General features: G+C 34.4%; 1 protein-coding gene and 1 long non-coding RNA gene across 2 annotated transcripts; one reads left to right on the forward strand and one right to left on the reverse strand.

Annotated features, from left to right (window-relative positions):
* Positions 1–1,537: 1,537 nt before the first annotated feature.
* Positions 1,538–3,689, reverse strand: LOC147506271 (putative pectinesterase 8). The gene is given in 6 exon segments (XM_086604228.1): positions 1,538–1,842; positions 2,043–2,302; positions 2,544–2,750; positions 2,911–2,949; positions 2,952–3,084; positions 3,290–3,689. Coding segments are annotated over 6 exon segments (1,164 nt in total). The 5' UTR covers positions 3,661–3,689; the 3' UTR covers positions 1,538–1,688.
* A 5,948-nt stretch (positions 3,690–9,637) lies between these two features.
* LOC147506272 (uncharacterized) lies at positions 9,638–11,925 on the forward strand. The gene is made up of 3 exons (XR_015220770.1): positions 9,638–9,793; positions 10,756–10,837; positions 11,888–11,925. It is a non-coding gene; the product is annotated as an uncharacterized LOC147506272 (long non-coding RNA).
* The last annotated feature ends 1,225 nt before the right edge of the window (positions 11,926–13,150 follow it).

Here is a 13,150-nt window from a genome sequence, read left to right on the forward strand (position 1 = left end):
GCACAGTTATTCGAAAATCATAATATGAAACATAAACAGTTGAAAATATCCATTGTTTACTTCTTTGTTGTGAGGTCTTAAGGAATAGAAAGCGCATAAAAAAAAAAAGATTTGCCAATATGCTTAGGTTCCTCATTCATTTTTTTCCTTCTTACATGTAAGTGTTTTTTTTTTTTTTTTTTTTTGCACTACTATAAATAAACTTACTTTTTATACTACTGTTTTCTGTTGCCTTAAATTTTCTTCAGTCATGGAATCAAACGATGGTAAGTTATATCTATGGTGAAAATTTTGTTGAACATGGAGACTCTTTATTTTGACTCTAGAGTACTAAATGATAGGAAACCAACGCATGGAAGAAAACCTCTTTCTAAGACATTTGTAGATAAGGTTTTTATTCAACATGATACCTCTGACATACAAAAGTTCCTTCTATTGGAAGCAATATTAGAGTTTTTAATACCAGTCCAACAATTTTTTTTCTTTACGAAGAATACTACCATTTTCCCAGTACACCCATCTGTATTAAGGATGTTTTTATAATCAAATTGTCGCCGCTTGACAAAATGTTTCTATAATCATGTAGGCATAGCATAGTGCTTATGCACAATGGATCACACCTTATAATACCTCTGCACTCCTTCACCGTGCACTCTGCACTTGCTCCTAACTACTCAATCATTACACTTAATTTGACTCTCAAAGAACCAACATTCCATTGCATTATGTTAATCAAGTTGAAGCCCAAAACCTGCCAAAGTTCTGCATGTGGCATTGGGTGCTAATAACATTTTCAGAATGGGGACTAATAACCAATGTAAGAATTCAACAATGCAACTAGCTAGCATCCATAATTTCTTCCTTTTGTCACCTCCATACAGATGGTTTGAAAAAAATCAACACTCCAACATTTAAATCATTGAATCTCCATACACATGAAATAAGATCCACATTATATTGAAAGCTTTTGAATTGTAATCTTGCTACATAACCATATTCTGGAAAGCTATTATTTACACATTCAATCCACTCCACATATTCATTCCAAATATTAACAGTGTCCAATGCAGTTTTTCTAATTGTTTCCAAATGTGATCGTTTCTAAATAAAAAAGAAATAAATAAATAAAAATTGTTTTTTTAAGATAGCTCCAAATTCTTTCTCTGTCCAAGCTACCTACTTATTTAAACCAACAAAAAAAAAGAGCTGATGGTAGAGCATCATAATTCGAATCGAACAAAGAGTACAACTAGCGTATTGAAGTGTTTTTTCCTTATTAAACTTTTTAATTTACTATTCTAATTAATTTACATGCGTTCATTCTTTTCCCTAATTTTTAGTATATATAATTGCAATTTGAGTCCAATATGATTAAATCCCTTTGTCTTTTGAAAAATTAAGATGACGAGAAAAAACAAATTAATTGTGCAGATTAAGGAGGATTATGTATTTGTACAAATTGAGTAAGATTTGATTGAATTTTTTTGCTATGTTATAGAATACAAAAGTTATTTCGTATATGGATTTCACCTACATGAGTTCAATTCGTTTATTATCATCCATCAAATTGACTGCACATTGTAAATTAAATTACAAAAACTGATAGAATGGACTTGATATTTTTGCCATTTCATTTTTTTATTACATTTGGAGGGCAATAAATGTAAACGGTAGAAGAAAATGGATTTCTACTTATAGGGTTCCAGCCATTGTTCTCCATCAATGTAAGATATGTTGAGGAAAGGAGAAGCTTGGGTGTCATTGAGTATTTGAGCATAGGGCGCCCTCAAAGTCACATTTGCACCTCCTCCAGTACATTTGTACTCTCCATAAAATATAGTCCTGTTTCACAGGACAATTAAATGAAATCAAATTGGTTTCGTATACTCACGGCGGCGGTCAATTGCAGTTCTCTAAGGATCTATATTATTTTTTCCGAACCATGGTCCTATGATGTAATGTCAATATTGCATATCAGCAACCAGCTTATAAAGACACAAATCTCCAAGATAATAAAGAAAAAAATGGAGGTGTATACTTACTGGTCCCTTGTGGGATCATTAAAATCATTCCATCCTTCAGGAGAGATGATATCAGACATGAATGTGTAAGAAAAAACCACTCGAGAGAATGGCCTCCATGCTCGACCAAGCCATACCCTTCCAGTCCCTCCCACACTGCAATTGACAAATGAATATCCTGAGTTCTCGTCGCTGGATGCTCTACCATGCGCAGTAATGGCTCCATTTATGCTTTTAACTCCTGCTGGTACTGGACTTGCCATAGAATTCAACTGGCAATTCTGAGATTGTAAACAGATAAGTTAGGCCAGTTCAGTTATTTATAACTTTTTCATCGGTTTGTTTAGACTTTAGACCGGCATGGATCAAATATTAGTCCCACGCCAATCACAACAGAGTTTGATGCTGGAAACCTAGAGCAACAAGAAATCCATAAGGCAGGGCAGAATGAATGTGTCACTCACTAGCTAATGAAGTACGAATACTTTAGTTCTCTTATGAAATTTTGCCAGAATTATTTACCTCATATAATGATTTTCCATTGCCAAAAACGAAATCAATGGACCCTTGAATGAAACATTCTTTGAAGTAGTGTCTACCTCGATCGTCATGAAGGGTGTCTTGAGCCCCAAAGAATCCACAACCCCAGAAGGCGGCCTGATCTCCAGATATTCTTATGGCCACTGCTTGAGCTCCAACAGCACCTGGGACTGGAATTGGAGCTACATTCTGGTATGGATCCAAAGTTTCAAACATGATTAGGCACTAGTATACTTCCTTGTTTGTTGTAGGCTAAAATGGCCTAATGTAATGTATTTTGCCATTCTACATTATGGGCTCAAGCTCATTGTTAAGCTCATTCACATTACAAAACCAGAATAGTACTCACCATGAAGCTTATGTTCTTAGCGACGAAGTTGGTAGCAAAAAAACTTGAACCGAGCCACTATAGAATGTACCATGTGAAGAGTTGGCTGTGTCGTTCCATACGATTGCCGTAGTTTCAAATCCTTGTCCTTGAAACGTGATATTTGGTTTGGCTCTTGGAATAATAACCTTCTCACTAATACAAGTTATCATCATTTTTAGTTGAAAGTGATCGACAAGCTTAATTAAACGTCATTTCAAGGCTAACAAAATACCAACATCATATACTTCATAATGTACTAATTTTTTAAAACCGTGGTCCGAGGGGAAAATATATGTTCAGTAAAAACATGGATGGAATCATAGACAGGCATGCCTCATAGATATCCTGAAGTACTTACAAGTAAATGCCATTATTGATCCATATAATATTTCTTTTCATGCTAAAATTGCCTACAGCATCAACAGCAGATTGAACTGAAGTAAAATTACAGCACCCGTTTCTATCCACACAAAGAATGGAAGTCGTACTAGTGTCAGGGGGAGGAAAGTTGGGGGGGAAATCGTCACAAATGGATATTTTTGTTTCCTCCTTATGGCGGTGATGTTGGTGGTGTTTCTCTATGTTATAGGGATTTAGTAGCGCTGAAAGAATAGGTGATGAGAAGGTGGTGAAACTAAGATGATTGGTTATTATGAACTTTGTGGATAACAAAGCAACCAAAATCGAAGGTAGAATAAATGTTAGAGAATGTACTTTGTTAAGAAACATTTTTCTGCTTATAGTTGGAATTGTAAGAAGAAGGATGACATTTTCTTTTGCAGTAGTGGAAACATATAAAAGACTGAGAATGCACTTGAAGTGCAAGGCTACATAACATGTCTTGCAAATCACCCCTTCATTCATCTCCACTTTGTAAGGGTTGCAAAACATGGCCAATTTTGAATTGATGTTGCTTGAAAGATAGTGCGGGAACTCAAGGGGATTGTCATTATCAGGATTATATAGTGTCCAATTAAGAGTAGTTGTGGGTTCACAGGAGGGGGCCGTGGTGGAGTCCGTGTTTTTAAGCCTCCACCCAGTTCTCTATGCCATGGCTACTTTTATGTCAGTGGTGGCACTTAGCTTGGCAGCCGCATTGGTCATACTTGGATCATTGCATGGAGCTTTTGACAATAACGAACACTCCTCTCTTTCAGCAAAGAATGGATTTGATCAGATATTCTCAAGTGTAAAATGATAGACAAATCACTAATTCTGGACTAGCTTAAATGAAATGAGATAAGAATGTGATTTTAGTAGAATAGTCATTTGTGCCATAGACTAAGTGTTGATATTTGGTGCTATGTTTTTTTTTCGATAAGAAACTTCCATTCATACATAAAATTTGTACAGAGGTTCAACAGAGTCTCACCCAACTAATCCCTGCATACTTGTTGGCTCATTTTGCTAACTGATCATTAGCATTTCTATTACATACTCTAGCGATCCAAAAAAAATTAACTGTAAAAGAGGGATTCCTGTCAGAATATTTGGTGCTATGTGAGTATACTCCATTGGATAATACAAGTTACATGTACAATTCGATATTTTTCGTAGTTTTAGATTCTATCATGTCGTGGAGGTGAATTATATCGATAAATTGCAACTCCTCAATACCAAGTCAAAGTACTAATTAACGCAAAATTTTATAGAATTGTCTGTACAAAATGGAAAACTTATCATTACTCATAAACCATCGGACCTTTTTCTTTTCTTTAGTGGAAATGAGAATTATGTGTCCAAAGCCTAATTCAACTACAACTAGCTAGCTGGTTAAGGACTTAAGGGCATCACCAGTGGAGCATATATACCTTTATCTTTAAATTTAAGGGACTAAATAAAATAACAATCTAATGCAACCCCTATATGCAACACGTATAGTCGTATACTATGAATTAACTAATACATTGTCTATATTAACTAATGCATGAATGTGTACGTGCTTGATATATTACATGTATATATATTGGATAATGAATACGTGCAATGCTAACTAACAATTGTGGTACATGTGATATTTATTCTATATATGACGCATTACGTATAGTATAATATACACATGTTCGATTTAAAATATTCACATCTCTATTAGTAAAATACACCATAATTAACCTGGCCTTTTAAATTAGACCAGCCTTTTTTCTACCACCAAATACCCTTGATCAAATATTAAAACAAATGATTCAATGCCCTTACAATGGACTATTTCGTCATTTCAGTTTTTGCTTCCGTTTATACCCTTAAGTTTACATAATACCTTTAGGGATTGTTGTGTAAATTCAAGTTGGAAATAAAATGCACGCACCATTTCAATTGTCCATGAGAATACGTTTACCATTAATACCACTTTTATTAACATTTATACCGACTTCATTACTAGAAAACCGGTTACATCGTTCTAGCTTCTCTTTTTCTCTCCAATCTCCTCTCATTATTGAAAAATTATAAGGCCATGGACAAGAAAACCATCGACTATTTCTCTAAATTAGGTATGATTGTTACTTTCAATTTTCTAAATCACGAGAATTTCCTTTTATTCATCGATTTTGATTTTTTTGAGATTTTTGTTTGGATTAATTCAATGCTAAAAAGATGATGTAGAAGATGAAGGGAAGGGTTTTGAGGGTGTTGGGGATTTGAATAGAGATGGGAAAGAGTTATCGGTGTCCCCGATCACTGTGTCTTTTTCTTTCTTCTCCTTTGTATATTTTTTTAATACATTCATTATTTTTAATGCAACGAAGTTTGGCTTATAATCACATAGTTTGGCAGGAAAAATATGCATCCTCTTTCAATTTATGCTAAGCATGTAAAATTCTTTTCTCGGTAAACTGCAGAGGTGCTTTGAGGTTGGAGAGCTCTTGTCGAGTATGGACTTGAGCCCCACAGTATGCACCGGTCGTGAATGCTCTTCGGAAGAACCCCAAGCATGGCTTGATTTCATGATGAAGTAAGTTTCAGATTTCGATCTCCTCTATGTTGCTTCCATTTTAAATGCTTCTCCATATCTGCTGAAGTTTCATTTGTCGCCTCCTAAATTTGATGATTTGCTTTCATAATCGTTTTAATTTGATGGCTTTGAATTGCATTTTTTTTTTTTTTTTTTAATTTCATTTTGATTAACTCAAACTTGGTAATGTTTAATTTTTTTTGTCCGCCCTTAAGTATATAAAGACTTCATGGGCAGAGGGTAAAGTTATGACCAATACGAGTACTCGACATATGGAAGGTCAAATTCGGATGATAAGGACCAAAGTGAAGTAGGCAAACTAATCGAGTTGTAAGATCGCCTATGGACTAGGTAGATACCTAACATTGTATATTTGTACTTGCGCATAATACTAAGCCCAATTGGCATCCTAGCTTGACAAAACATACAACAAGATATGAGTGGTCCGGAGGTCGAATACTATCCAGCTAGGCTTCGCGACACCACAACACCATATACCTCGTCACATACACGTAGTGCGGGTAAAGCGACCATGTATGTATGGATGGATGGACGAGCTAACTTGATGGTGATTAGCTCGGAAATTTCTGCCAACACTTTTCAGCTGACCTTCACAACGTGCCGCCGACATGCCCTCTCTAGATGATATACTATCCATACGAAGAAGATGAAGATAAAGCACCCGATTCCATTGGAACTAAACCCACAAACGAATCTGCTAAGAAGTAAGTTTATTTATATGGATTTGTTTTGTTATATAACAAAGTGGTGGTTTTATTGATTTTTTGGATATTGTATTGGTGGTGCAGGGGCTACGTTGGAATTCATAGTTCGATTTCAAACTTTCTTTTTTAAAGCCCGAGCTACTTCAAGGCTATTGTTGATTCGGATTTGAGCATCCTTCCGAAGGCAATTTTCTCTCTAAACTTTGTTTTATATACTTTGGAATTACTATTTAATGTTTTCGTGCTTTCGCTTCAATGAATTCATCTTATACATTACAAGGAGTCACCTTGGTTCAAGCAACAAAGTTTACGGTGTTCGACATCGATTGCAAATAGTTTCGTAATATGTTTATTGCTTTTCGTAATAATCTGTTTCGCAAGATCAGTTTTTGGCTTCGATAATGGCTTCATATACTTTCTTCTCTTCTACCTGTTTTATAAGAGGAACACATTTTTCCCAATAAATATGCTTCAATAAAAAGAGGCTTCGATTATGCTACAATAAAAAGAGGAACACATTTTTCCCAATAAGTATGTATATGATCGCTACTCTTTGGCTTTGTTACCACTGACTTCTGAATGGTATATTTTGGTTATAAAATGTGCACAAAGCTGATACGAGCAGTTTCGTTTGTATATATCTAGGTATGCATTATTGACCATGTAAATTTCCTCTATGAAATACATATAAAGGGGTTTCTTATGGTAATGTTGGTATTGAAATGTTCAATACAGAAACTTCGTTACGTAGGATTTCGTGGAAGAATCTCTCATATGTCCTCTTAGAAAAGTAAAGTGTCTTCTTGATATTGTTGAGTTGATTAGGCTGCCTGGTGAACATGGAAAAAAGTATAGTCAATTATAAGATCCCTTGCAAAAGTCGCTTGGGATATTTTTCATTTGAAATCTGCTGCCTAAGCTCCTGTGGCACCAAAAAATTGAGTTCCTTGGTTTCCATCAGTGCATAATAATCAGTAAGTCGTACTAATCTCAAGATACTTCCATGCTTGCTAGAGGAACAATTATGATCTTTGAAGGTAAGAAGATTACTAGCGCCCATAATAGAGACTAAGCTTAATTTTCTTCTTTTTTGTGGTTGGGTTGTACTTTTGAGTATTTTTCGATCAACTTCTATTTCTTGAGTTTTACAATGTTGGGTTTCCATTCACATGTGAAGGTAAGCTAGCAGATGGAAGCCGATCCTAATAAACGAAAGCGAGAAGAAGAAGAGTCACAAGGCAATGCTAAAGCTTGGTATGAAACCCATTCCAAGGTTAGGTCGTGTTACTATCAAGAAGAGCAAGAATGTAAGCCTCTTTCTTAACAATTATTGATTCGGTATGAGTAACAATTATTGATTCAATTCGAAGCATTTTTTTTCCCTAAAGGTTTGAGGAGTTAGATCATGGCAAAATCAAGACAATAGTGTGTCTGAGGATGCGTCTCTGACTTCTGCAAGATCGAGGGAATGAGATGGACCAACTAGAAGGTGTGAATACTTGATTTCTGAAATGAATTTGCTTGATATGTCGTCGTCTTGGAAGCCTGTAATTAAGTTCCGAAGGATAACTACAAGAGTTTGGTAGATTCCATAAAGCTTTGAATATGCATTCAATAGTACCAACTCACCGAAGTTGCAGAAGGTTTGTTGGCTAATAGTACCAACTGACCCCTATATCACATGTATTCTTCGAACAATTTTTGCAAGCGGGCGTCACTCCAAATCATCCAAAAATTTGTCTGCTGGTTTGAAAGGAGTTTCCGGAGCATCCTAGCAAATTGCAACTAGAAAGGGTAAGAGTTGTTTCTCTCTTTTTTGTTAGGGTGCTAGATTAGCCTTCTTATTGAAATTGAGAATTGATTGTTTCATCTATCATGGAGCTGTATATTGACAAGGTTCCTCTAGATGCTCTCCATGATAATGACATAAGTTTATTTCATGGTTTAGAACCATGGGTCATACTATGTACTCAGATTCAGTAACATGCTGCCTATCTGTTTGTGGAATTGAAAAAAAAAAATGAAGGTTCTATAGATCTTATGGTATATCGCATTCTTACTAGATGTCTGGGAATCAAAATTAGTGCACTAGGGCAGCGTATTAGAATGGCAAAGTTTAAAGCTGGAAGTATTTTGTAAACAAGTAGAAACATTGGACTATATTTAATTACACTTTTAGGAAAAAAGAAAAACACAAACTTCTTGCTTGAGTCGATTAGTTACTTTATTACTTGATGCATTAGAGGACCCCCCACCAAAAACTACTTATATTGGTTGATGTCCAAATAAGACAGGAAAATCTTAATAAAGACTGCTTCAACAAACCAACTCTTAGAGAGTATATTTTGCATGCAACACATTTTAAGCAAACTATCTAATGTTCTAGGTCACAACAGGTTTGTTTTTTCACTTGGTCAATTTTATGTGGCATTGATCAGCTATTTCTTGATTTAATGTCATTTCAGAGCACACACTAGATTTATATTGGATCTAAATTCCAAGCAAAAGATCTTGTGATTACGTTATTGGTAAGTTGTTGAAATGTTCTTCTAATGTGCATGATGCTTATATAGAGTTAGACACAATGCCCTGAAGTTTTTGACTTGATAGTCTCTAATGACATTACAATTTTTTTTTTACAGCCCGTTTGCCACATCGTGTTAGATGTCTACAATGTCCAGTATAATTGCTTATGGACAAATAGGGACTGGAAAGACATTTACGATGGAGGGCCCAAAAGAAGACTGTGGTGTAAATTGTGTAACTCTAGCTTGAGGCGTTGTTTCATACCATGAGAGATCGTCAGGGACTATAACACTATGAAGTTTATGTAAAGTCTATAATGAACAAATTCGAGACCTACTTGTGCCTGGATCTCGGTCTGAGAACTTCAAAGAGGTAATTAGAATGTTATTTTACGTTTTTTTTTACTGCTAATGGTAATACTTTGTAGTTTTTTTTTTAATATTTTTGTTGAAAAGCGATAAATAGGTTATGCGCCTAAATGATATTTCTATGTGTTTAGGTTTGAAATTAGGCAAGTGGCAAATGGAGTCTATCATGTTCTAGGATTGGTTGAATCCCATGTGAGCAACATGAATGATGTCTGGGAAGTGTTACAAACAGGTGACAACTTAAGGGCTGTTGGTGTTGCCAATGCAATTGAGCATAGTAGCCGGTCTCATTGGTTTGTCTTTTCCCTACACCTCTTAATCTTTGTAACTACTTGAACACAAATATTTTAGATACACAACAACATAGTCTCCTTTTTAAGATTACTATTGCTTGATATAAATGTAAGTTGCCTTAACAATGTAAAACAAGAACTTTTAGATACACAAAAACAAATGTAAGAAAAAGCAAGAAAAAAGATTTATAGGCTCTATGCATTGATGGCTATGCCTGTTATTATGATTGTCCGATTCTTAAATCTGTTGTTGTTATAAATGAATGGCCAGAACCAACATTTAAATATGAATTCATACAAAATCTCTTAAACTTTCTTGAGATTTTATATTTTAGTTTTGGTTTGAGTGGCCTTGACTTATGTAACACTCGTGCTTTTTAGATGTGAGAGGCGTATTATCATATGTAGTTGATGTTGTCAATGTTAATCTCAAAATTCAAACATTGTTTTTATGGTTTAAATGCCCAAGAATCCCTAAAGAAAGTACCTTAGATTGCCATTGTTCGAGGTTTAGATCAATTTCTTAAATGTCATGTTATCGTGAATAATGATGGCTGTATATACTTAAGACTCTTATATTCATATTAAACCTCTTCCCTTTTTCCCGCGTCAAGGGAGGCAATTTTTTTCTTCTTAGATAAGGTAGGCTGTTTTGGTTGCATTATGAAATATAAAGTTTGTCTAAGTTTTAGGGTCTACCTCTTGAGCTTGAACTTATTGGACTATAGGGTTTATAATAGGTTGGATTTTTCATAAAATAAGATGAATGTGGGGGAGGATGATTCGTTTTGGAGAGTTTCCTAATGTTAAAATCCAAGCGGTAGGGATTGGGCAATGTGACGTAGCTTTAGTGAAACATGTTTTAGATTATTGATGTTAATAGTTTTCCTCTAACTTCATGATGAAATTTCGACTTAGATATTATGCATTAACTCTTTTTTTGTATGATTCCTGGTTTTTAGGTCTCATATTATTTCCGATAGCAATGAGTGGGGACTTTTGCAAATAGAACAATGTATCTTGGTATGTGCCTACGAACTAAAGGTAGAATTCTTTTCCCTCTCTTGACAACCCTGAAAGACTTCAATAGCTTATAATTTATGTGTTGTAGGTGACATTGGTTGGATTATGAATTTTTACCAATGGAGTCTAACACATTTTTTTTTATCATGACGAATCTGTTTAGCTTTGTAGGGCATTGGTATGTTGGATTTTCCACATTTTAGTAATTTGATTGTTTAAGGAGAAATGAGTTTTTTAGACCTTACTTTCAATCATCTCACAACTTACAAATCAAAATTCAACCAGTGTACAAGACGAGGGAAAATATTAAACAATTGCTCTTAGACTAGGAATTCAAACTGCTTTCAAGTAATTGGAGAAGTTTAACAATCCAAGGCATATGCACTTTCCCACAGTTGGTCAATACTTTGTAAGTGCCTACTCAACTTTATAACTTTATAACTTTTTATTTTTTTAATTTTTTTTAAATTTTAATATTATTGATTTATTCGTGAAACTCTTATACCATAGGATAGATTGATTAGAACTCATTCCTTAAATCTATCGATATGCAGATGTCGACCAAGGTTTTAGTTACTATTTCTGGTGTAGGTATATTGAACAAATAAATCATTATGTTTGAAAGGTTGTTGAATGATTTTGTTGTTAACTTTTAACCCTCAATGGACATCAAGGTGGTGAGGAGAGGCTTGAAATTAAGATTAATGTTTACAACTATTTTAATTTAGTGTTTTTAATTTCCTTAAACCTTGGGTAAATATTCCCTCCACAACTTGCTTTGTACCAAAGTGATTTATGGATGTATGGTTTTTAATTTAGACATTCATTCAGGTCTCTATTGTCATCCTTACTATCAAGTTTATTGCATATGTTTGTAAAAATCACTTATGCAAATCATTTCAATTTCCAATTGGCTAAACTATATCCTTTGGTTTAGTGACATTGCTAACTATACAAGCAATATGTGTTTTTTTTTTTCTTATACTTTTATATCAATGTGTTAACCCCATGTATTTGAATTCTCAATTTACTTGACTTTTCATACTTATCTGGTTCTTTTTCATTTTTCAGGATGCATATAAGAATTATAAGAAGAGGATGAATGCATGGCAGTTGCCACATATGGAAATCCTATGTCTGTGTTCAGGAGCATGTCCTCTCTGTTTTTGTCTTATTGTAACTTTTGAGTAGGTTGAGTGAGTGGTTTTATCTTATATATGGTGATCACTATATGTTTCACAACGGATGTACTTTTCAATGGGAAAAGATATTCTACAGGTTCGCTTTGTCGAACAATTTTAACTAAGGTATGAATTTTAAATAGTGTGGAATAGCAAAAGTGAAGACAGGAGAATTTGTTAGCAAGCTGACTGATTTTCTTCAATTTTTTTACAAGTGTATTTGTAGCAGTAAATGGATTACAGTTTTAGTTTGTATTAAAATATATAAATGGGCATTGCTTCTTTTACAGTTTTTACATTGTGAGGGTCAAAGGCTCCTTGCTTAGTATACAGTGTTTCCCCTTGCTTTGAACCCAGCACTTCTTTGAATCTCTGTAGCTGTGTAACCAACTATGATCTATTGCTTTTGTAGTTTCATGTACATGGTGATCATATTTTTTCCCTTTTAAACGTATTATTGCATGAACTCCACTCAAACTTGAGTTGGTCACTAGAAGTTATTGAAGTGATTGTAAATGTTCAGAAAAACAATATGGAAAAAAGCTCGAGTAATCATTTTTATTTTTATGAACTTGGATAGCAGGAATATACAGAATTGGGTTTCACAGTTCCGCCTTCTAAAAAAAATTCATAAAGGCATAAAATGTTCACTCTCTTCAATAAAATTTGTTTGTCAAGCATGTGCAGAGCACGTGCATTTTTGCTAGTACGTATAATATATGAGAATGTATTTAAAGTTTTTAGATAACTTTCAAATACAATTATTGAATTTAGGACCATTATTTCTTATGAGAGGACAAAAATATCGATGACAAGTGTTATAGTCGTCGTAAACCAACTTTTATATCGGTTATATAACTAAAAAAAATAATTTTAACCATAAAAATGTATATCCCGAGAAGGAACCGAAATCTGAACTGAAACTGACTTAATTAATGGGTATGGGTCCGGATTTTCAAAATATAAGAAAAAAAAACCGAAAGAACCGAATCTAATAGGAACCGCTAAAAATAGACCCATAACCAAAACCGATAAGAACCGAACCATGAACACCCCTAATTTACTATTTAGTTTCACGGTTGGAATTTAATGAACCTGATTAATCCAACCTGGCTCTCCAAAAATTGTGACGTGGGCCTGGCTTTTAAGGGCC

Source organism: Coptis chinensis, chromosome 4, assembly GCF_015680905.1.
Source record: "Coptis chinensis isolate HL-2020 chromosome 4, ASM1568090v1, whole genome shotgun sequence".
NCBI classification, from domain to species: domain Eukaryota; kingdom Viridiplantae; phylum Streptophyta; class Magnoliopsida; order Ranunculales; family Ranunculaceae; genus Coptis; species Coptis chinensis.